The following is a 24,482-nucleotide window of genomic DNA, read 5'->3' as shown; positions in this document are numbered from 1 at the left end:
TCATAGTCTAGGAATATGCACACTGGTACACTATGTTCCACAAGATTTGTCTTTATTGTTCACAATCTTATCACTGAAGAAGCTGATCACACTTTTCTGTAAGTGTTTATTGTGTTTTGTGAGACACTTTGTTCACACTAACGCACAGATCGTTCATTGTTGGTTATCCTGGCATCAGTGTCACTCTCAGTAGAGTCAAAAGTAATCAGAAGACGCCACAGCCTCCTACGTCCTCACTGCCCCCAGCACATAAAGGAAAAGCTGACCTAGTACTTTTGCTTCCCTGCCACTTCCTCCATGAAGCAAAGCAGAATGTTTGATTCTTGCTGTCTTAAGCATAGACAACAATGTCCACTATCTTTACCATGGTAATAAAGTGGGAGCAGGATTTTCCTTAATTGTTCTGCTAAGGTAAGAGATGGACTGTCTTTTATTAAAATACACTTTGCAACACTGGAGTCTTGCACGAAGCGGCGGTCGCTTGACCACACGTCACATACTGGTACTGCATCTGGGATCAATTACTCACTGTAGCAGTAAACAAGACGCTTGCCCCTTCTGAGAGGGCTGGGCCCCTCAGGGCTGAAAGGGACTGAAGGGGGCTGATACCCCCCTCCTGGAGAAAATTTCTCCACAACCTTTGTAGATTTGGGACAACCAAGAATATTTCTGAGAGCGTCATTTTGCATTAACTCCAAGGGTTGGATAGAACTTTCTCTAGCTAATGTTAACATGGGAGCAGCATAATCAATTAAGAACTTAACATAGGCTATGTACATCATTCTCATGATTCTCACATTAGCACCATAGTTGGGGTTGTAGCCAGCAACAGCTTTTAGAGTATTTATCCTATCTTTGCATTTCGTAGTTAGTTGTGGTATAGTGGATTTGTTAAAGGGTACATCTACGCCAAGATATCTGTAAGTTTTAACGTAGCTAATGTTTTCACCCTGCAAGTAGATGGGTGGGGGATGTCATTTGCCTGTTAACCCTTTCAGGGTCCGTCCCGTAGATCTACGGCTTTACGTTCAGGGTCCAAACCGTAGATCTACGCCATGAGCTCAGCTCACTCTGATAAACTGTGAGTGGTACATTTGGGCCTAGATATGAGAGAATACATCTATGTGGTATGTGTGCACCACATAAAACAGATCCTGCAGCACACTGTGCATAATGAGAGAAAAAAAATGAAATTATGATTTTTCGATTAAAACAGCAACTTTGCAGTGTTTTTTCGTATGTTTTTTATAGTTGTATTTGCGATTTCTTGGTCTCATTTGATAGAATGGAAGACATATTACAGAAACAGAGATGATTTTGATTGGTTTTAGCACTGGAAATGGCTTGAAACTGAGCTCAAATTAGCGGAAATGTTAAATTTTTGCCGATATTCAAGAGTAAACAAACGACCTCACACGTCTAATACACATCAGCTGGTGGGTCTAATATACATTCACAAATATGGTGATGATATTTATACAATTATTACAGTATTGCATAACAGTAAATCTTCTATTTTTTGGTGTGAATAAAAATTCATTATGTGAATAAAAAATCAAAATGGAATTTATTTGTAAAGCCTCAAAACATAACTAATGAACAGAGGAAATGTTAGTTTAGTGGGAGGAATGCCTACATTGTTCATTCTGGACCCTATTTTGAAATTGGAATATTTTGAACTTTGTGTTAAATTGGCCAAATTAACAATTTCCGATCACTTTATTTTGTAGTTGAAACACTTGACTTGGCGATTTCTTGTGCTCAATCGATAGAATAGAAGTAATACTAGTGAAATAGCTAAGAATTTGGTCGATTGGAATAATGTAATTGGCCTAAAATGGGAGTCAAAGTCGGCAAAATCGCTGTTTCGTAAATATCGCTGACACATCAAAATTCGCGAGAGCATAATTTCGTCAATTTTCCACCAATTTTCGTACTTTTTGTTTTATTACCTTCACAAAAAGATTCTCTACGATTTCATAAGAAAAAATAACAAATTTTTTTTTTTAAATATCTTGGACACTGGTGCGTGACTCCAGATTTGGGCCTTGGACCCTGAAAGGGTTAATATGTTTGTTTTAGAGGAAGATATTATGAGGCCTAGTCGATTACATATTGGTTGAACTTCATTAAGAATGGTACTCATCTTCTTATGCCCAGTTGTATGGATCATGATGTCATCAGCATAGCTTATAATTATATGTTTAGGCGAGGCCAGTAGAACATTTAGGAGAGAATTAATCAGAATATTAAATAGCATGGGACTGAGAACTCCTCCCTGCAGTGTACCTAGGGACATTTCCTTCAAGAACTATTACAAATTGTAATTATTAGAACATAAAAATTATACAGTAGAGCCCACTTATACGTCAGGTCAGGTTCCAGGCTGCCACCGTAAAGTGGAAAACCCTTTTTTTCCACTTATGAATGCATAGAAATACTAGATAACAAGTTAACACTAACATATATTAAGTTAGCAATAGAACTAGGCATTAAAAAACAATAAAAAAGTAAAATACACATATAGTACACTCATTACTTACCTTAACCCTTTGACTGTTTCAGTCGTAAGTATACGTCTTACGAGCCACCGTGTTTGACGTATATATACTCATAAGTTCTAGCGGCTTCAAACCAAGCAGGAGTAAGCTGGGAGGCCCACATGTGAGAAAATGGGTCTGTGTGGTCAGTGTGCACCATATAAAAAACAATCCTGCAGCACGCAGTGCATAATGAGAAACAAAAAACTCCGACCGTTTTTTTTTTTAATTAAAACACTGACTTTGTTTTGTATTTTTGTATAGTATTTATGGTTGTATTCTCGTTTTCTTGGTCTCATTTGATAGAATGGAAAACATATAGAAATAGAGGTGATTTTGATTGGTTTTACTCTGAAAAGAACCTGGAAATGGAGCTCAAAGTAGGGGAAATGTCTGATTTTTGCCAGTGTTCAAATGTAAACAAATGATGTCATTGTCCAATAAATGTCCAACTAACCATTCTAATATGCAGTCATGAATGGGTTGACATTATTTATACAATTATTACAATATTGCAGTACTCTGCATAATAGTAAATCTTCTATTTTTTGTTTGAATAAAAATTAAAAATAGAAAGCAAGAGTAATATCAGAGGGGCCTGGAGACATGACTGATGAGCAAAGAAAATGTTATTTTAGAGGCAGGAATGTCTGCAGTGTTCATTGGGTAGTTGAAATCGGTAAATGGGCGGTTTCTTGAACTCAGTCGATAGAACAAATGGAGTTCTAAAGAAATAGTTATGAGTTTGGTCAACTGGAACAATGGAATTAGTCGAAAATAGGGCTCAAATTTGGGGAAATGGCCGATTCATTAATATTGCTGAGATCGCTAACTTCGCGAGAGTGTAATTCCGTAAGTTTTTTATCAAATTTCATACTTTTGGTGTCATTACCATCGGGAAAAGATTCTCTGTCATTTCATAAGAAAATATAATTTGGGATTTGGGGTTGTGACAGTCAAGGGGTTAAAATATCTGTAGTCTTAATCTAGGGTGAGTAGTACACACAAATGGTGCAAACTCTTCCACACAACCAATCACAGTTGGAGTCCCACAAGGAAGCGTCCTTGGACCACTCCTCTTTCTCATCTACATCAACGACCTACCGAATGCATCACAGCTTCTCAAACCCATATTATTTGCAGATGACACTACATATGTTTTCTCTCACCAAAACCCAGTCATGCTTGCCAATGCCCGTCAATGCCGAATTACAGAAAATATCTGCCTGGATGATGACTAATAAACTTACACTGAATACTGACAAAACCTACTTCATTCAGTTTGGAACCAAAGCTGCAAATGTTCCACTTAACATAATGCTAAACGGATCACCTGTCACAAGACTCACGGAGGGAAAATTCCTAGGAATCCACCTTGACAGTCGCCTCAGGTTCCAGACACATATACAACAAATAACCAAGACTGTAGGCATACTATCAAAGATATGATACTATGTTCCACAATCAGCTCTCCTTGCATTGTATCATTCACTCATCTACCCTTATCTCACATATGGAATTTGTGCATGGGGATCAACAACATTAAATCACCTAAGACCATTAATAACCCAGCAAAAGGCAGCAGTCAGAATGATAACAAATTCCCACGCCCGACAGCATACTCCATCAATATTCAAGTCTAAATCTGCTCACCATTAAGAACATCCATACTTATTCATGTGCCTACTACATACATAGAACAGTGCATGCAAACATGAACCCCCCACTGAAACTTTTCCCTTCTAATCTTAACAGGACACACGACCATAACACAAGACACAGATCTCTTTTTTATGTACCCCATGTCCATATCACACTGTGTAAAAACTCTATGCACATAAAGGGTCCCAAAATTTGGAATTCATTACCAGAAAATACCAGAGTAACTCAGTCTGAAAATCAATTTAAGACTCTTCTCAAAAGCCACCTAATCACCCTAGATTATCTAACACTACCAATAGATCTACCAATTACCTAAATCTTAAAACTTCATGACAAGACAAACAAGCTCATCTATTGACAAACTACCACATAGAAGTATACATACCTACCAAAACCAGTATTACCCTTCACCAAATTGTAACAGTCTCATACTGTAAACTACTGAAAACTACTCCTGAATCATGTTTCATAAAAAGCATTTTTGAATTCGTGAATACAGTGGACCCTCGACTAACGATATTAATTGGTACCCAAGAACGAATATCATTAGTCGAGTTTTTTTATCGTTAGTCGAGGCAACATATTAGCGTTAACATGTATCGTTAGTCGAATTTAACGTTAGACAATGCCATCATTGGTCGAGGGTCCACTGTATATCCTTTTGTTTGTGTAAATTAGATTCACTTATTATTAATAGAACTACTATACAACTATGATAATTTCTTTAGTAATAAGTAGTCAGTAAGCCATTGAATTAAGACAGCCCATAATGCCAAGGCATAATAGAGGCTCTCTTTGCACTGCAACCCATCATTGTAAAAATATAATCTCATTGTACTACTTGCAAAGAAATAAATGAATCTGAATCTGAATTTATTGTAAGAAATCAAGTGTGGTATGTATGGGAGCCAGCCAGGCTACCATATCAGGCCAACCCACCCCCACACAATATTCTATGACATTTAAGCATTCCAGAGCGATAAAATGCATATACAGTGGACCCTCGACTAACGCTATTAATCCGTTCCTGAGAGCTCATCGTTAGTCAAAATTATCGTTGGTCAAGTCAATTTTCCCCATAAGAAATAATGGAAATCAAATTAATCCATGTAGGACACCCCAAAGTATGAAAAAAAAATTGTTTTTACCACATGCAATACTAATTTTAATACACACAAACTGAAGAAGACATGCGCAGTTACATGACACTTACCTTTATTGAAGATCTGGTGATGATTGATGGGATGGGAGGAGGGGCGAGTGTTGATGGTCTTAGTGTTTAGAAGGGGAATCCCCTTCCATTAGGACTTGAGGTGGCAAGTCCTTTTCCGGGGTTACTTCCCTTCCCTTTAAATCTCTCAAACCAACCTTTGCTGGCCTTAACCCTTTCAGGGTCCATCCCGTAGATCTACGGCTTTACGTTCAGGGTCCAAACCGTAGATCTACGTCATGAGCTCAGCTCACTCTGATAAACTGTGAGTGGTACACTTGGGCCTAGATATGAGAGAATACATCTATGTGGTATGTGTGCACCACATAAAACAAATCCTGCAGCACACTGTGTATAATGAGAGAAAAAAACTGACACCACGATTTTCGATTAAAACAGCAAATTTGCAGTGTTTTTTCGTATGTTTTTTATAGTTGTATTTGCGATTTCTTGGTCTCATTTGATAGAATGGAAGACATATTACAGAAACAGAGATGATTTTGATTGGTTTTAGCACTGGAAATGGCTTGAAACTGAGCTCAAAATAGCGGAAATATTAAATTTTTGCCGATGTTCAAGAGTAAACAAACGACCTCACACGTCTAATACACGCCAGCTGGTGGGTCTAATATACATTCACAAATGTGTTGATGATATTTATACAATTATTACAATATTGCATAACAGTAAATCTTCTATTTTTTGGTGTGAATAAAAATTCATTATGTGAATAAAAAATCAAAATGGGATTTATTTGTGAAGCCTCAAAACGTAACTAATGAACCGAGGAAATGTTAGTTTAGTGCCAGGAATGCCTACATTGTTTATTCTGGACGCTATTTTGAAATTGGAATATTTTGAACTTTGTGTTAAATTGGCCAAATTACCAATTTCCGATCACTTTATTTTGTAGTTGAAACAGTTGACTTGGCGATTTCTTGTGCTCAATCGATAGAAAAGTAATACTAGTGAAATAGCTAAGAATTTGGTCGACTGGAATGATGTAATTGGCCTAAAATGGGAGTCAAAGTCTGCAAAATCGCCGATTCGTAAACATCGCTGACACATCAAAATTCGCGAGAGCATAATTTCGTCAATTTTCCATCAAATTTCGTACTTTTTGTTTTATTACCTTCACAAAAAGATTCTCTACCATTTCATAAGAAAAAATAACAAATTTTTTGGGGGAAAATTCTTGGACACTGGGGCACCACTTCAGATTTTGGCCTTGGACCCTGAAGGGGTTAAATTCACTCACATCACCACTAGTTGCTGGCATTTTTTAATTAAATCGTCATGCAACTTCCTAGCCTTTTCACATATGATCGCTTGAGAGATGCTATCTCCTGCTATCTGCTTTTCGTTTATCCACACCAATAACAGTCTCTCAACATCTTTGAGTACTTGCGATCTCAGTTTCGAAAACATAGTTGCACCTTTGGCAAGAACAGCTTCCTTGATTGGCATTTTCTTGGCCACAATAGTAGCGATGGTTGATTGGGGTTTTGTGTACAACCTGGCCAGCTCGGAGACACGCACTCCACTTTCATACTTAGCAATGATCTCTTTCTTCATATCCATAGTAATTCTCACCCTTTTTGCTGTAGGGTTGGCACTAGAAGCTTTCTTGGGGCCCATGGTGACTTATTTTGCAGGTGCAATCACTAAAAAGGCTGTGATAATATGAAATGTTCCGATTGTATGCTTGGAAGCGACCGCAGTGGCTGGCTGGCTTGTAAACACTGGCCAGAAGTGGACGCGTCTCAGACGGAACGAATAGTGTTGGTCAAGTTTTTTAGCGCTAGTCGAGGCAAAAATTTTGCGTTAAAATGTATCGCTAGTCGGATTTATCGTTAATCGATGCCATCGTTGATCGAGAGTCCACTGTACAGTTCACTCATTACTTACCTTAAAATATTTGTATTCTTAATGTAGGGTCAGAGGTGAGTAAACAAGATAAAACGAATAAATGAGAGAGAGAGAGAATGAGTACATGAGAGAGGACACTCGCAGAGTTATGTAAATAAACCAGGTGTATGCGGGTTTTGTAAACAAACCAGGCGAACACGTCTGGTTTGTGTACAAGTTATCTCTGTGTCGATATGGTAGAATAAATAAAGAGGAACACTCCTATTTTCGTGTAACACCATTTTTAGAAGAAATGATGCTCTGAGTGAAGGCAGCAGGATGACACAACTCTAGAACAAAATCCTCAGTCTTGAACAAAAGTTATCAACACCAGGAATGACTAACTGTGGCAAGACCATCCAAACAGTCATAGATAGTCATACTCAACAAATAATATCTCTTAATACAAAGGTTGAAGAAGCAGTAAAAGAATGGAAGAACAACTTAGATAACCAGTTCAGTGACTACTTTGCTCTCCAAGAAGATAAAACTGAGCAAGATAAACTATCGGACGCAGTAATAGTTAACAGTCCACTTTTTCCCAGTGATATGAACCAAACGAACAGTAAAGAAATTACTCTGCAGATCATAAAGGACCAAACAAGTGTTATTGTACCAGAGTCAGAAATGAAAGAAGCCAGGTTACTAGGATCCCATGGTAGAAAAAGTGTTATGCTTAGATTCCACTCACATGACAGGAAAAAAGACTTAATTATTGCATCTATTAAAGTAAAGAAAGAGGTATACATAAACGAGTGTCTTACCAAAAAACGTCAGAACCTCCTGTATAGAGTCAGAAAACTTAAGCGGGAGAATAATGACACAATACACCAATGCTTCACACGGGATGGGAAAATTCTAGTTAGGAAAACAAATGTAGGTCAACTGTACACAATCACGAATGAGAATGATCTATCACGATTTCTCAGGGATACTAATCTTACAGAGAATACCTGAATGTCCAACCTAAAAGCCTACGTAATGTAGTGTATGTTTTGCTTCATTATTGTTCAAATTTCATAGTACAATCTCTTAGTAATTAAATAATCAACTACCTCATTTTGTGATTTTACTAGTAAGCATAAGTCACCTTATCTAATTTTCTTATTTGCTATTGTTTGCTTAAATATTAGCTGAATTGATACTTTCTCTGTCCATATTACTACCTCATATTTTTTTAAATACTATCAATTGATATTACTTACTAAAATTAATAATTGCCATTTTTACTATCAATACAATTTACTCTTAACATTTTTGACATCATTTAATAACCATTACTTGTCTAATTACCTTAACCTGTTTTAATACCACATTTACTATCTTAGAGTACAGTGGACCCCCACATACCGTTGGCATCACATAACGTTAAATCCGCATACCGATACATTTTATCGCTAAGATTTTCCCTCGCATACCGCTAAAAAGCCCGCTCAACGCTATTCGTCTGAGATGCATCTAATGTGCGGCCTGAGCCAGCCTCACATGCTCTGCAGGTGGCATTGTTTACCAGCCAGCCTCCGCGGTAACATCCAAGCATACAATTGGAACATTTTGTATTATTACAGCGTTTTGGTGATTTTATCTGCAAAATAAGTGACCATGGGCCCCAAGAAAGCTTCTAGTGCCAACCCTACAGGAATAAGGGTGAGATTTACTATAGAGATGAAGAAAGAGATCATTGCTAAGTATGAAAGTGGAGTACGTGTCTCCGAGCTGGCCAGGTTGTATAGTAAACCCCAATCAACCATCGCTACTATTGTGTCCAAGAAAACAGCAATCAAGGAAGCTGTTCTTGCCAAAGGTTCAAGTGTGTTTTCGAAACAGAGATCGCAAGTGATAGAAGATGTTGAGAGACTCTTATTGGTGTGGATAAACGAAAAACAGATAGCAGGAGATAGCATCTCTCAAGCGATCATAAGTGAAAAGGCTAGGAAGTTGCATGAGGATTTAATTAAAAAATGCCTGCAACTAGTGATGATGTGAGTGAATTTAAGGCCAGCAAAGGTTGGTTTGAGAGATTTAAGAAGCGTAGTGGCATACATAGTGTGATAAGGCATGGTGAGGCTGCCAGTTCGGACCACAGAGCAGCTGAAAAATATGTGCAGGAATTCAAGGAGTACATAGACAGTGAAGGACTGAAACCTGAACAAGTGTTTAATTGTGACGAAACAGGCCTGTTTTGGAAGAAAATGCCAAGCAGGACCTACATTACTCAGGAGGAAAAGGCACTCCCAGGACATAAGCCTATGAAAGACAGGCTTACTCTTCTCATGTGTGCCAATGCTAGTGGTGATTGCAAAGTGAAGCCTTTATTAGTGTATCACTCAGAAACTCCCAGAGCGTTCAGGCAAAAGAATATCCTCAAGGCTAATTTGTGTGTGCTGTAGAGGGCAAACAGTAAGGCATGGGTCACTAGGGACTTTTTCTATGACTGGTTACACCAAGCATTTGCCCCCATTGTGAAAAATTATCTAACTGAAAAGAAATTAGACCTTAAGTGCCTCCTGGTGTTAGACAATGCCCCTGGTCATCCTACAGACTTGGCAGAGCGACTTTGTGGGGACATGAGCTTCATTAAGGTCAAGTTTTTGCCTCCTAATACCACTCCTCTCCTGCAGCCCATGGACCAGCAGGTTATTGCAAACTTCAAAAACTGTACACAAAAGCTCTGTTTGAAAGGTGCTTTGTAGTGACCTCAGAAACTCAATTGACTCTAAGAGAGTTTTGGAGAGAGCACTTTAATATCCTCAATTGTGCAAACCTTATAGGTAAGGCTTGGGAGGGAGTGACTAAGAGGACCTCGAACTCTGCTTGGAAGAAACTGTGGCCAGAATGTGTAGACCAAAGGGATTTTGAAGGGTTTGAGGCTAACCCTGGGAATCCTATGCCAGTTGAGGAATCCATTGTGGCATTGGGAAAGTCCTTGGGGTTGGAGGTTAGTGTGGAGGATGTGGAAGAGTTGGTGGAGGAGGACAATGACGAACTAACCACTGATGAGCTGCTAGATCATCTTCATCAGCACGAGGCCACACCTGAGGAAACTGCTTCGGAGGAGGGGAGAGAGAAATTGAACAAGTTGCCTGCTTCTAAGATTAAGGAAATCTGTGCAATGTGGCTTAAAGTGCAAACCTTCATGGATGAAAATCACCCTCAGACAGCTGTTGCAAGCCGTGCTGGTGACTATTACACTGACAATGTTGTGAACCACTTTAGGAAAGTCATAAAGGAATGAGAGGTATAGACCTCTGTGGACAGATATGTTGTGCGACAGAAGTCCAGCGACTCTGAAGCTGGTCCTAGTGGCATTAAAAGAAGAAGGGAAGTAACCCCGAAAAGGACTTGACACCTCGTCTTAATGGAAGGGGATTCCCCTTCTAAACACTAAGACTCTCTCCTCCTCCCATCCCATCAATCATCACCAGATCTTCAATAAAGGTAAGTGTCATGTAACTGTGCATGTCTTCTTCAGTTTGTGTGTATTAAAATTAATATTTCATGTGGTAAAAAAATTTTTTTTCGTACTTTTGGGTGTCAGGAACGGATTAATTTGATTTCCATTATTTCTTATGGGAAAATTAATTTGCATAACGATAATTTCGCATAACATTGAGCTCTCAGGAACGGATTAATATCGTTATGCGGGGGTCCACTGTATTATCATTACTAATATGACATTTTGAGGCATAAGACACTTTTACTGATTTTAGTGTGTACCTGCATGCCAGAACAGTGTGTAAGTTTATTTAGGTACATGTCTTAATTTCATCTTGTTGGTATTATATACCATTCTTGTACTACTACTACTACTACCACCACCTCTTCCTGCCTATATATAGCCGTCCTGCTCCACTTCTGTTTAGTGTGACTTTGTAAATGGTCCAAGTCGGACTGAAACGTCGCCGTAAGCTTCTCTCTTTTATGTACGGGTTATTTGTGTATAAGTATAATTATCAGAGTACATATAAAATATGAAATAACTTTTAAAAACACTTGAAATTTTGGAGTTTCCAGACATAATAGAGAGACTTGGTGTTTACGGAGCTCATGGAGAATGTAAACAAACCGGGTGGGGCGCGGTGACCATATTAGAAAGTCAAGTGGGGGGAGCCGTATAGCGAGTTTTGGTCATAATTTGAAATGTCCATATTAATGGAACGCCGTAAAGCAGGGCCCTTCAGTACAGTGGAACCTCGGTATACGACCACCTCCCTACTCGGACAAAGCTCAGCACTCAATCAAACAAATACAACCTGCCAGAACTTCGCTGTAAGCTATTTCATGTTTATTTGCATTTTTTATGATATGTATTTGTATAAATAAGTCACCATGGGTCCTACGAAGATTAGTGATAACAGCCAACTAAACAGAAAATTGGTTGGGAAGAACTTGTTTGATACTCAAATGGAGCAGTACTTGAACTGCCTTTGAGTATCGCAAGCGGCAGGACTCCATGTTGCTGTCAGGTTAGCATCCAGCACCAACTTCGCGGTCTTATATCTTGGTAAGTACTGGTTCTATTTTTTTTGGGGGGGGTCTTATAACACACAGAAAATTGCCCTCTTTAATTATTTTTTTTTTTTTCAAAATATTTGGAGCGCTGCACGAGAGAATGTAGATCTACGTTTGGACAGTTTAAGGGTTAAGAATCCCAGTAGAAATAAATTACACTGACCCTACAGTATTGTATTAACCTAAGTGAAAATCTGCTTAACCCTTTCAGGGTCCATCCCATAGATCTACGGCTTTACGGTGAGTGTCCAAACCGTAGATCTACGCCATGAGCTCAGCTCACTCTGATAAACTGTGAGTGGTACATTTGGGCCTAGATATGAGAGAATACATCTATGTGGTATGTGTGCACCACATAAAACAGATCCTGCAGCACACTGTGTATAATGAGAGAAAAAAACTGAAATCATGATTTTTCGATTAAAACAGCAACTTTGCAGTGTTTTATCGTATGTTTTTTATAATTGTATTTGCGATTTTTTGGTCTCCTTTGATAGAATGGAAGACATATTACAGAAATAGAGATGATTTTGATTGGTTTTAGCACTGGAAATGGCTTGAAACTGAGCTCAAAGTAGCGGAAATGTTAAATTTTTGCCGATATTCAAGAGTAAACAAACGACCTCACACGTCTAATACACACCAGCTGGTGGGTCTAATATACATTCACAAATATGGTGATGATATTTATACAATTATTACAGTATTGCATAACAGTAAATCTTCTATTTTTTGGTGTGAATAAAAATTCATTATGTGAATAAAAAATCAAAATGGAATTTATTTGTAAAGCCTCAAAACATAACTAATGAACAGAGGAAATGTTAGTTTAGTGCCAGGAATGCCTACATTGTTTATTCTGGACCCTATTTTGAAATTGGAATATTTTGAACTTTGTGTTAAATTGGCCAAATTAACAATTTCCGATCACTTTATTTTGTAGTTGAAACAGTTGACTTGGCGATTTCTTGTGCTCAATCGATAGAATAGAAGTAATACTAGTGAAATAGCTAAGAATTTGGTTGATTGGAATAATGTAATTGGCCTAAAATGGGAGTCAAAGTCGGCAAAATCGCCGATTCGTAAATATCGCTGACATCAAAATTTGCGAGAGTATAATTTCGTCAATTTTCCACCAAATTTCGTACTTTTTGTTTTATTACCTTCACAAAAAGATTCTCTACCATTTCATAAGAAAAAATAACAAATTTTTTTTTTTTAAATTCTTGGACACTGGTGCGTGATTCCAGATTTGGGCCTTGGACCCTGAAAGGGTTAATGTACAGTACAGTACAAGCACCTGAAGTTGGTACCTGACCAGTCGGGCTGTGGTTCATACGTTGGATTGCGTGCAGCCAGCAGTAACAGCCTGGTTGATCAGGCCTTGATCCACCATGACGCCTGGTCACAAACCGGGCCACGGGGGCGTTGACCCCCAGAACTCTCTATAGGTAAACTCCAGGTGCCATTAATGCATGCCTTCAACATTTATGTGCCCTCAGGACCATTGTACAAACTGTTTTCTATGAAATCACTTATATTATTATTAAAATCAACACTAAGTGCTAAGCCCACCAGGATCATACAGTGCTGAAAATCACTTGGAGAGTTCCTGAGTAAGACTCCTTTTACCATGGTTGTTTAAAAACATTGATAAATATATTTGTCATATAATATTGTACTTTATGAAGCTGTTAATTATTGTGCTTCCATTAGTTTTATTTACAAAAAGAAAATTCATTTGTCTTTACTATTACATTTTTTCTTGAGAATGTATAATGTACATGTGAAAAATAAGCCACACCCAACACATACTGTGTGAATGCAAGATAGATTTACTTCCTATTTGTATTCACCTAAATATTGCTCTTTACAGATCCACAGATTGATGGTTAGTGATTCCCCCCGGACTAAAGCATATGCTGATGCTATCAACAACAACAAGCACTTGTTTAATGACAAGATTGTCATGGATGTTGGAGCAGGCACAGGTGACGTACACTAAATTGTATAGCCCTGCAGGGCAAAAAATTAAGGACCATATGGTGGTTTGGTCATTTAGAGAGAATGGAACAATGTAGAATGACTTGGAGAGCATATAAATCTTTAGGGAAGAAAGGCGGGGTAGGGGTCGTCCTTGAAAAGGTTGGAGGGGGGGGGGTAAAGGAAGTTTAGTGGGCGAGGGGCTTGGACTTCCAGCAAGTGTGTGTGAGCATATTAGATAGGAGTGATTAGAGATGAATGGTTTTTGGGACCTGATGAGCTGTTGGAGTGTGAGCAGGGTTATATTTTGTGAGAGGATTCAGGGAAACTGGTTAGCCAGACTTGAGTCCTGGAAATGGGAAGTACAATGCCTGCACTTTAAAGGAGGGGTTTGGGATATTGGTTAGTTTTTTGTGCTTCATTTACTTAAATACAGTACTGCTGATTTTACAGTGGAACCTCATTACTTGAACTTAATTTGTTCCAGAAGTCTGTTCAAGTGCCAGTCTGTTCGAGTACAAATCGAATTTTTCCCAACCAATTTTCTTTTTGGTTGGCTGTTATCACTAACCCTCTTAAGTCCCATGGTGACTTGTTTATATAAATATAAAAAATGCAAAGAAACACGAAATAGTTTATGAAGCTCTGGCAGGTTGTGTTTGGTTGAGTGTCAAGCAAACAGTTGACTACCGAGCAACTTGTTTACCTAACAGCGCGTTCAAATACCAAATTGTTCGAGTATGGAGCTGTTCCCATATGGAGCTGTTCGAGTACTGAGGTTGCCCTGTATTTTGCTGGGTTTACTGCTCTGTAAGATTAAAAATTTCTTGACTGTAAACAGTAAAGCCCTGTTGGATCTTGTTGCAGTGTCCCATTTGGTTTACAGGAGGGCTCTGTTTATACAGCTCTAAATATGGTGCTGGTCGTCCTTCCCTTATGCAACTGATGTACGAAAATGGCGATAATGGCGTTGCAGTGGTAAAAGCACCAAACATAATGAAGAATGGCTCAATTGAAAGTGTGGAACACTGAAAATTGGTTTTTGTTGGCTTTTAATTGACCCATTTTTCATTATGCTCTGTGCTTTTACTGCTGCAGCACAGTTATAACCATTCTCACACAACAGTTGCATAAGGGAAGGATGATTGGCACCATATTTAGAGCTTTTTTAACCCCATGATGCTACATTACTTTTTCATGTGGGAAGGATGGGGTGTGAGGATTGCAATGAGGTACTTTCTTCCACATGTCCAATCTGGGATTAACCCATAAACGGTCCAAGCAGATCTACGTTCACATGTGTAGTGCTACAAAAGTAGATTACGTTTTTTTTACATATTTTCAAATGTAACAAAAAAAAAGTAGATCAAAGTTTTTTTACACATTTTCAAATGTAAAAAATAAAAAAGAAGATCTACTTTTTTTTACATACTTTTAAATGTTGAAAAAATGTATATATACGTTTGGACCGTTTACGGGTTAAGAGCCAAGAATTTTTTTAGAAATATTTTCCCCAGTCAAAATTTTTCTCTGGAGGGATAAGAGATGATATGGTTCTTAGCATAAACACCAGTGACAATGCCATGATGGCTGTCATGCTACCCAATACAAATTAAATAATTTTGTCAGAAATACTAGTAGAGGTTGCCTGTTAATACAGGAGTGGCAACTCAATGTATGCAACTCCTGGCATTCATTCTGGGTCATTCTCAACCATATATGGTTCAGTGATAGTATCAGTGATGCTTTCAGTTTAAACAAAATGTCTAGATTGCCATAATGTCTAAAATTGGCAGATATTCTTGTCTTCTGACTATGTTGCAAGAGTTTGACAGTTCAGCAGTTTTGACAAATGTTAAGGCATTAAGCCAAAGAATGGCTAAACAAGTTCCTAAAATATAATTTTTCATGTTGCAGCAATTTCACCCAGCATGAGACTGATAAAATTCCATCAGTTATCTCTGAATATAAATTGGAAATGGCTAAAATACTGTTCTAGATATTTTGCTAATGTAGTGGTACAGGTCCACATCCCTTTATCTGAAATTCTGAAATTTGAAAAGTTCCAAAAACTTAAGTTTTTCGTGGAGTGTGGAGCGTCAGTCTTCCCTACATAACTCCAATGCCGCCACGTGGCGATGTGACCCAGCACCGGCAGCCAAAGTGGCAGGCGTCAGTTGTGTCTCAGCGCTTGTAATCTTCACACGTGCATCTGCTGTTTGCTGATATTTTGTTTTTGCTTTTTTATTTTGTGACTGTGTTTAACCCTTTGACTGTTTGCAAGCCCATTTCTGAAACTGTCATTCTGGGGGAAAAAAATTATTTTTTCTTATGAAATGATAGAGAATCTTTTCCCGATGCTAATGGCACCAAAAGTACAAAATTTGATCGAAAACTTACGGAATTACACTCCAGCGAAGTTAGCGATCTTGGCGATTTATACGCATCGGTGATTTCTCCGACTTTGAGCCTTATTTTCGGCTAATTCTATTGTTCCGGTGAACCAAACTCATAGCTATTTCTTTAGATCTCCATCTTTTCTATCAATTGAGCACAAGAAACTGCCCATTTTCTGATTTCAACTACCCAATAAAGTGGTCAGAAATTGGCAATTTGGCCAATTTCACGCAAATTAAAAAAGATGCCAATTTCAAAGTAGGGTCCAGAATAAACAATGCAGACATTCTTGGCACTAAAATAACATATCCTCTGTTCATTAGTCACATCTCCAGGCCCCTCTTTTATTACTCTTGCTTTCTATTTTGATTTTTTATTCACACAAAAAAACAGAAGATTTACTGTTAGGCAGACAACTGCATTATTGTAAAAATGGTATAAATAATATCAGTGCACTAGTGAAAGAATATTAGACTTCCCAGTTGATGTGTATTGGACGTGTGGTGTGATTTGCTTACTCTTGAACATTGGTAAAAATCGAACATTTCCGCTACTTTGAGCTCAATTTCAAGGTTGTTTTCATTGTGAAACTAATCAAAATCATCTCAATTTCTGTAATACGTTTTCCATTCTACCAAATGAGACCAAGAAAATGAGAATATGACCATAAATATTATACGAAAATACACCTCAAAGTCGGCGTTTTAATCCAAAAACACGGTCGGAGTTTTTTTTTCTCGTTATGCATTGCGTGCTGCAGGAATTTTTTTTATACAGTGCACACTGACCACACAGACCCATTCTCTCACATGTGGGCCTACCAGCTTTCTCCTGCTTGATTTGAAGCCGCTATAATTATTGAGTATATATACAGTGGACCCCCGCATAACGATTTTAATCCGTGCAAGAGGGGTAATTGTTATGCGAAATAATCGGTATGTGAATGAATTTTCCCCATAAGAAATAATGGAAATAAAATTAATCCGTGCAAGACACCCAAAAGTATGAAAAAAAAAATTTTTTACCACATGAAATGTTAATTTTAATACACACAAACTGAAAAAGGCATGCACACTTACATGACACTTACTTTTATTGAAGATCTGGTGATGATTGATGGGATGGGAGGAGGGGAGAGAGAGTGTTAGTGTTTAGAAGGGGAATCCCCTTCCATTAAGACTTGAGGTGTCGAGTCCTTTTCTGGGGTTACTTCCCTTCTTCTTTTAATGCCACTAGGACCAGCTTCAGAGTCACTGGACTTCTTTCGCACAACATATCTGTCCATAGTGGCCTGTACCTCTCGTTCCTTTATGACTTCCCTAAAGTGTTTCACAACATTGTCAGTGTACAGGTTGCCAACACGGCTTGCATTAGCTGTGTGAGGGTGATTTTCATCCATGAAGGTTTGCACTTCAAGCCACTTTGCACAGATTTCTTTAATCTTTGTAGTAGGCAACTTCTTCAATTTCTCTCTCCCCTCCTCTGAACCAGTTTCCTCAGGTCTGGCCTCTTGCTCTTGAAGTTGATATATCAGCTCATCAGTGGTTAGTTCTTCATTGTCCTCCTCCACCAACTCTTCCACATCCTCCCCACTAACCTCCAACCCCAAGGACTTTCCCAATGCCACAATGGATTCCTCAAGTGGCATAATCCTCTCAGGGTTAGCCTCAAACCCTTCAAAATCCCTTTTGTCTACACATTCTGGCCACAGTTTCTTCCAAGCAGAGTTCAAGGTCTTCTTAGTCACTCCCTCCCAAGCCTTACCTATAAGGTTTACACAATTGAGGATATTAAAGTGCTCTCTCCAAAACTCTCTTAGAGTCAGTTGAGTTTCTGAGGTCACTACAAAGCACCTTTCAAACAGAGCTTTTGTGTACAGTTTTTTGAAGTTTGCAATAACCTGCTGGTCCATGGGCTGCAGGAGAGGAGTGGTATTAGGAGGCAAAAACTTCACCTTAATGAAGCTCATGTCCCCATAAAGTCGCTCTGCCACGTCTGTAGGATGACCAGGGGCATTGTCTAACACCAGGAGGCACTTAAGTTCTAATTTCTTTTCAGTTAGGTAATCTTTCACATTGGGGGCAAATGCATGGTGTAACCAGTTATAGAAAAAGTCCCTAGTGACCCATGCCTTACTGTTTGCCCTCCACAGCACACACAAATTATCCTTGAGGACATTCTTTTGCCTGAACGCTCTGGGAGTTTCAGAGTGATACACTAATAAAGGCTTAACTTTGCAATCACCACTAGCATTGGCACACATCAACAAAGTAAGCCTGTCTTTCATAGGCTTATGTCCTGGGAGTGCCTTTTCCTCCTGAGTAATGTAGTTCCTGCTTGGCATTTTCTTCCAAAACAGGCCTGTTTCATCACAATTAAACACTTGTTCAGGTTTCAGTCCTTCACTGTCTATGTACTCCTTGAATTCATGCACATATTTTTCAACCGCTTTGTGGTCCGAACTGGCAGCCTCACCATGCCTTATCACACTATGTATGCCACTACGCTTCTTAAATCTCTCAGACCAACCTTTGCTGGCCTTAAATTCACTCACATCATCACTAGTTGCAGGCATTTTTTTAATTAAATCCTCATGCAACTTCCTAGCCTTTTCACATATGATCGCTTGAGAGACGCTATCTCCTGCTAGCTGTTTTTCATTTATCCACACCAATAAGAGTCTCTCAACATCTTCCATCACTTGCGATCTTTGTTTCGAAAACACAGTTAAACCTTTGGCAAGAACAGCTTCCTTGATTGCCTTTCTGGTGCCCACAATAGTAGCAATGGTTGATTGGGGTTTCTTGTACAACCTGACCAGGTCGGCGATACGCACTCCACTTTCATACTTATCAATGATCTCTTTCTTCATTTCTATTGGAATTCTCACCCTTATTGGTGTACGGTTGGCACTAGAAGCTTTCTTGGGGCCCATGGTCACTTATTTTCCAGAAACAGCACCGAAAACACTGTAATAATACGAAATATTCCGATTGTATGCTTGGATGTTACCGCGGAAGCTGGCTGGTAAACAATGGCACGGGCGGCACATGTGAGGCTGGCTGAGGGCGCACATTGGACGCGTCTCGGACGAAAATCGGTGAGCGGGTTTTTAAGCGGTATGCGCGGCAAAATTTTTGCGATTAAAGCAAGCGGTATGCGGATTAATCGCTATGTGATGCCATCGTTATGCGGGGGTCCACTGTACGTCCGAAACACTGGCTCGTAAGACGTATATATACGGCTGAAACAGTCAAAGGGTTAATTTCACTGTGAAAATGCCAAAAAGAACTGCAGATACCCCAATGGGTAACAGTGAGAAAAAGAAGGAAGCATCTGACATTATCAATAACGCAGAAAGTAGAATTACTGCAGAAGCTTGATCGTGGTGTGTCAGTGGGGCATCTTACTGAAGAATATGGTGTTGAACTACCACTGTTGTTAATGCAATTGTTAATGCTTGGAAGGATGTTGATAAGTCAACATTAACAAATGCTTGGCACAGACTTTGGCATAAAACGATGTTTGATGTAAATGAACCTACAGATGAAGACTTTGAAGGATTTCGTGTCACTGATGAGAAGATGATATCAGTCCTCATAACTTACACCAAAAATTTATTGGACGAAAGTGTAAATAAGTTACAGGAAGCTGACATTAAAGAAATGCTGAACATTGACAATGATGCACTTGTTGTGCATTCCTTGAGTGATAGTGAAATTGCTGAAATAGTGTTAAATACAAATGAAAATGAGAATAGTAGTGATGGTGATGATGACATTGTGAACACAGGTGAAAAAGTCCCCATAGGCGATATGGTGAAAATGTGTGATCTATTAATTGCTGGCCTTGAACAACGTGTATTTATCAGTGAGCAAGAGATTATGGCAATTTACTCAGTTAACCCTTTCAGGGACGTACTAGTACACATAAATTCTAGCGCCTTCAGATCAAGCGGGAAAAGGGTGGTAGGCCTAGATGTGAGAGAATGGATCTGCGTGGTCATTGTGCGCAGTAGGAAAAAAATCGGAGACCCAGTGATGCATTGTGGGAACGACATTTTAGTACACTTTGTTCGCCATGCCTCGCGGTAAGAAACACCTCACTCCTTGGTGAATTGGAACACTTTTGTTCCCCAGTGACAGTTCTAATACAGATGGAGGTACCAGTGAAGATGACTTTCAAGGTTTTGATGAGGTTGTGACTGAAACTAATGACCATAATATCGGTAATAGTGAGGAAAATCCAAATGACTCTTAACCTTCCACCTCTGGTGCTGGGCCGTCTTGTTCACGTTCAGTTGTACCAGAGCAAAAGAGGAAACTAATATTTTCCCATATCCAGGACTCAGATGTTAGCAATGGTGATGATAGTGAATATGAACTCCAAGCTCTTGAAAACAGTTCCAGTAGTTAGAGTGAAGTGGAATATTCTCCAGTGAAGCATCAGTATATACAACACTACAGTGGACCCCCGCATACCGTTGGCCTTACATAACGTTAAATCCGCATACCGATACATTTTATCGCTAAGATTTTGCCTCGCATACCGCTAAAAAACCCGCTCAACGCTGTTCGTCCGAGACGCGTCTATGTGCGGCCTGAGCCAGCCTCACATGTTCCGCCGGTGGCATTGTTTACCAGCCAGCCTCCGCGGTAACATCCAAGCATACAATCGGAACATTTCATATTATTACAGAGTTTTTGGTGATTTTATCTGCAAAATAAGTGACCATGGGCCCCAAGAAAGCTTCTAGTGCCAACCCTACAGCAATAAGGGTGAGAATTACTATAGAGATGAAGAAAGAGATCATTGATAAGTATGAAAGTGGAGTGCATGTCTCCAAGCTGGCCAGGTTGTATAATAAACCCCAATCAACCATCGCTACTATTGTGGGCAACAAAACGGCAATCAAGGAAGCTGTTCTTGCCAAAGGTTCAACTGTGTTTTCGAAACAGAGATCGCAAGTGATGGAAGATGTTGAGAGACTCTTATTGGTATGGATAAATGAAAAACAGCTAGCAGGAGATAGCATCTCTCAAGTGATCATAAGTGAAAAGGCTAGGAAGTTGCATCAGGATTTAATTAAAAAAATGCCTGCAACTAGTGATGATGTGAGTGAATTTAAGGCCAGCAAAAGTTGGTTTGAGAGATTTAAGAAGTGTAGTGGCATACATAGTGTGATAAGGCATGGTGAGGCTGCCAGTTTGGACCACAAAGCAGCTGAAAAATATGTGCAGGAATTCAAAGAGTACATAGACAGTGAAGGACTGAAACCTGAACAAGTGTTTAATTGTGATGAAACAGGCCTGTTTTGGAAGAAAATGCCAAGCAGGACCTACATTACTCAGGAGGAAAAGGCACTCCCAGGACATAAGCCTATGAAAGACAGGCTTACTCTGTTGATGTGTTCCAATGCTAGTGGTGATTGCAAAGTGAAGCCTTTATTAGTGTATCACTCAGAAACTCCCAGACCGTTCAGGCAAAAGAATATCCTCAAGGCTAATTTGTGTGTGCTGTGGAGGGCAAACAGTAAGGCATGGGTCACTAGGGACTTTTTCTATGACTGGTTACACCATGCATTTGCCCCCAATGTAAAAGATTACCTAACTGAAAAGAAATTAGACCTTAAGTGCCTCCTGGTGTTAGACAATGCCCCTGGTCATCCTACAGATGTGGCAGAGCGACTTTATGGGGACATGAGCTTCATTAAGGTGAAGTTTTTGCCTCCTAATACCACTCCTCTCCTGCAGCCCATGGACCAGCAGGTTATTGCAAACTTCAAAAAACTGTACACAAAAGCTCTTTGAAAGGTGCTTTGTAGTGACCTCAGAAACTCAACTGACTCTAAGAGAGTTTTGGAGAGAGCACTTTAATATCCTCAATTGTGTAAACCTTATAGGTAAGGCTTGGGAGGGAGTGACTAAGAGGACCTTGAACTCTGCTTGGAAGAAACTGTGGCCAGAATGTGTAGACCAAAGGGATTTTGAAGGGTTTCAGGCTAACCCTGAGAGGAGTATGCCAGTTGAGGAATCCATTGTGGCATTGGGAAAGTCCTTGGGGTTGGAGGTTAGTGGGGATGATGTGGAAGAGTTGGTGGAGGAGGACAATGAAGAACTAACCACTGATGAGCTGCTAGATCAACTTCAACAGCAAGAGGCCAGACCTGAGGAAACTGGTTCAGAGGAGGGGAGAGAGAAATTGAAGAAGTTGCCTACTACAAAGATTAAGGAAATCTGTGCAATGTGGCTGAAAGTGCAAACCTTCATGGATGAAAATCACCCTCACACAGCTATTGCAAGCCGTGCTGGTGACTATTACACTGACAATGTTGTGAAACACTTTAGGGAAGTCATAAAGGAACGAGAGGTACAGGCCACTATGGACAGATATGTTGTGCGACAGAAGTCCAGTGGCTCTGAAGCTGGCCCTAGTGGCATTAAAAGAAGAAGGGAAGTAACCCCAGAAAAGGACTTGACACCTCAAGTCTTAATGGAAGGGGATTCCCCTTCTAAACACTAAGACTCTCTCCTCCTCCCATCCCATCAATCATCACCAGATCTTCAAGAAAGGTAAGTCATGTAATTGTGCATGCCTTTTTCAGTTTGTGTGTATTAAAATTAATATTTCATGTGGTAAATTTTTTTTTTTCATACTTTGGGGTGTCTTGCACGGATTAATTTGATTTCCATTATTTCTTATGGGGAAAATTCATTCTCATAACGATAATTTTGCATAACAATGAGCTCTCAGGAACGGATTAATATCGTTATGCGGTGGTCCACTGTATATGCGCTTCGTAGTGTGCCATATGCTATTCCAAGGGGAAGAAATACATCTCGGAGTACATCCTGTGGCTGTACAACAGGAACAGATAGTGGAAATGAAGATGATATTATTGCAATTAGAATGAAAAATGTGCATGCATCTGGTGGTGGTGGTAGTGGTGGTGACAGTCGTGAGGCGCCAGCAGTGGGCCATGCTGCTACCCACGCCGCTGACTCAGCTGAACTACAGCAAAGGCCACCATCCCCCACCCACCCACCACACCAACCTCCACAACCACAACTTCCACAACCACAACCTCCACAGCCACAACCACCTGTCAATATCCAGTACCCACCAGCAGACCGCACCTGGGATTGGCAGAAAGCTGACAATTTTGTTCCCATTCCCCATCAGTTTGATGAAAGTCAAAGTGGAATACGGCCATCTTGTACACTTGGGAACAATGCCACTGAACTGGAATGTTTCGAGTTATTCTTTGACAAACCCCTGATGGAAATTATTTTCAGGGAAAGCAACAGATACTTGATTACATCATGACAAACAATACTTTCACCAAAATCACGCCTACACCAGTGGAAGGAGACAACCGTGGCTGAGATGTATCTTTTCTTTGCCACAATAATGCTTATACCTCAAATCATACTGGTCAACAGACCGCCTGGTTGCAACCCCAGGTTTCAGTGATATAATATGAGTGAATTGATTTGTGCTACTATTGCATTTGCTACACTTCTCAGATAAAACCAGGCCGGACAGAAACAACAGGTTATATAAGATTAGGAATGTGTTTGTGTATCTGAAACAGAAATTCTATATGTATTTTTATCCCTTCAGGAAGCTTGTTATTGATGAGGCTTTGATTCTGTTCGAAGGTAGACTGTCATTCAAGCAGTATATACCAAGCAAGAGAAAATGCTTTGGTATAAAGTTGTTTGTGCTTTGTGATTGCTACAGTGGTCTTGTATTGAATATTATTGTGTACACTGGAAGTTATACATTGCAAAATACCAGGAAGTTATTGGGCATCTCTGGTGATGTGGTTAGAATAATGATGGAACCATATCTTGGTAAGGGGCATATACGTATTATATACTGGTAACTGGTACACAAGCCCCTCACTCAGTGATTTTTTGCGAGTGAACATGACAGATGTGTATGGTACAGTGTGTGCAAATCGTAAGCATATGCCCAGGTTTGACGCTGGCACTCGTAGAGGTGACGTGCAGGCGTTGGCTGCCAATGACAAAAAAGTAAATAAAAAAAATACCGGGTGATCGGCAGTTGGTGATACCACATCCAGCTCATTTTCTGCCAACTTCACGCCTTTATATCTCGGTAAGTATTGATGGCAAAAAAAATTTTTAGCCTATAATGATTAGGAAAAAAACTATCTTTTCATAATTTTTTTTTTTTTTTTTTTTTTTTTTTTTTAATTTCTCGACCCTGAGAACAAGTCTGGGAGAGGGCCTGTCAACCCTGAA

General features: G+C 39.4%; 1 protein-coding gene across 5 annotated transcripts in view; it reads left to right on the top strand.

The window, feature by feature from the left end:
* LOC128697671 (protein arginine N-methyltransferase 1-like) overlaps window positions 1–24,482 on the top strand; it is a 58,445-nt gene that overhangs the window by 23,801 nt on the left and 10,162 nt on the right. For all 5 annotated transcript variants that reach the window (XM_070099767.1, XM_070099765.1, XM_070099768.1 and 2 more), the window contains one exon: window positions 13,709–13,823. In XM_070099767.1, coding sequence (XP_069955868.1) covers window positions 13,709–13,823 — 115 coding nt within the window. The remainder of the gene's footprint in view (window positions 1–13,708; window positions 13,824–24,482) is intronic.

Source organism: Cherax quadricarinatus, chromosome 68, assembly GCF_038502225.1.
Source record: "Cherax quadricarinatus isolate ZL_2023a chromosome 68, ASM3850222v1, whole genome shotgun sequence".
Lineage (NCBI taxonomy): Eukaryota > Metazoa > Arthropoda > Malacostraca > Decapoda > Parastacidae > Cherax > Cherax quadricarinatus.
Note: the sequence above shows the minus strand (reverse complement) of the source record. Positions and strands in the feature narration are given on the sequence as shown.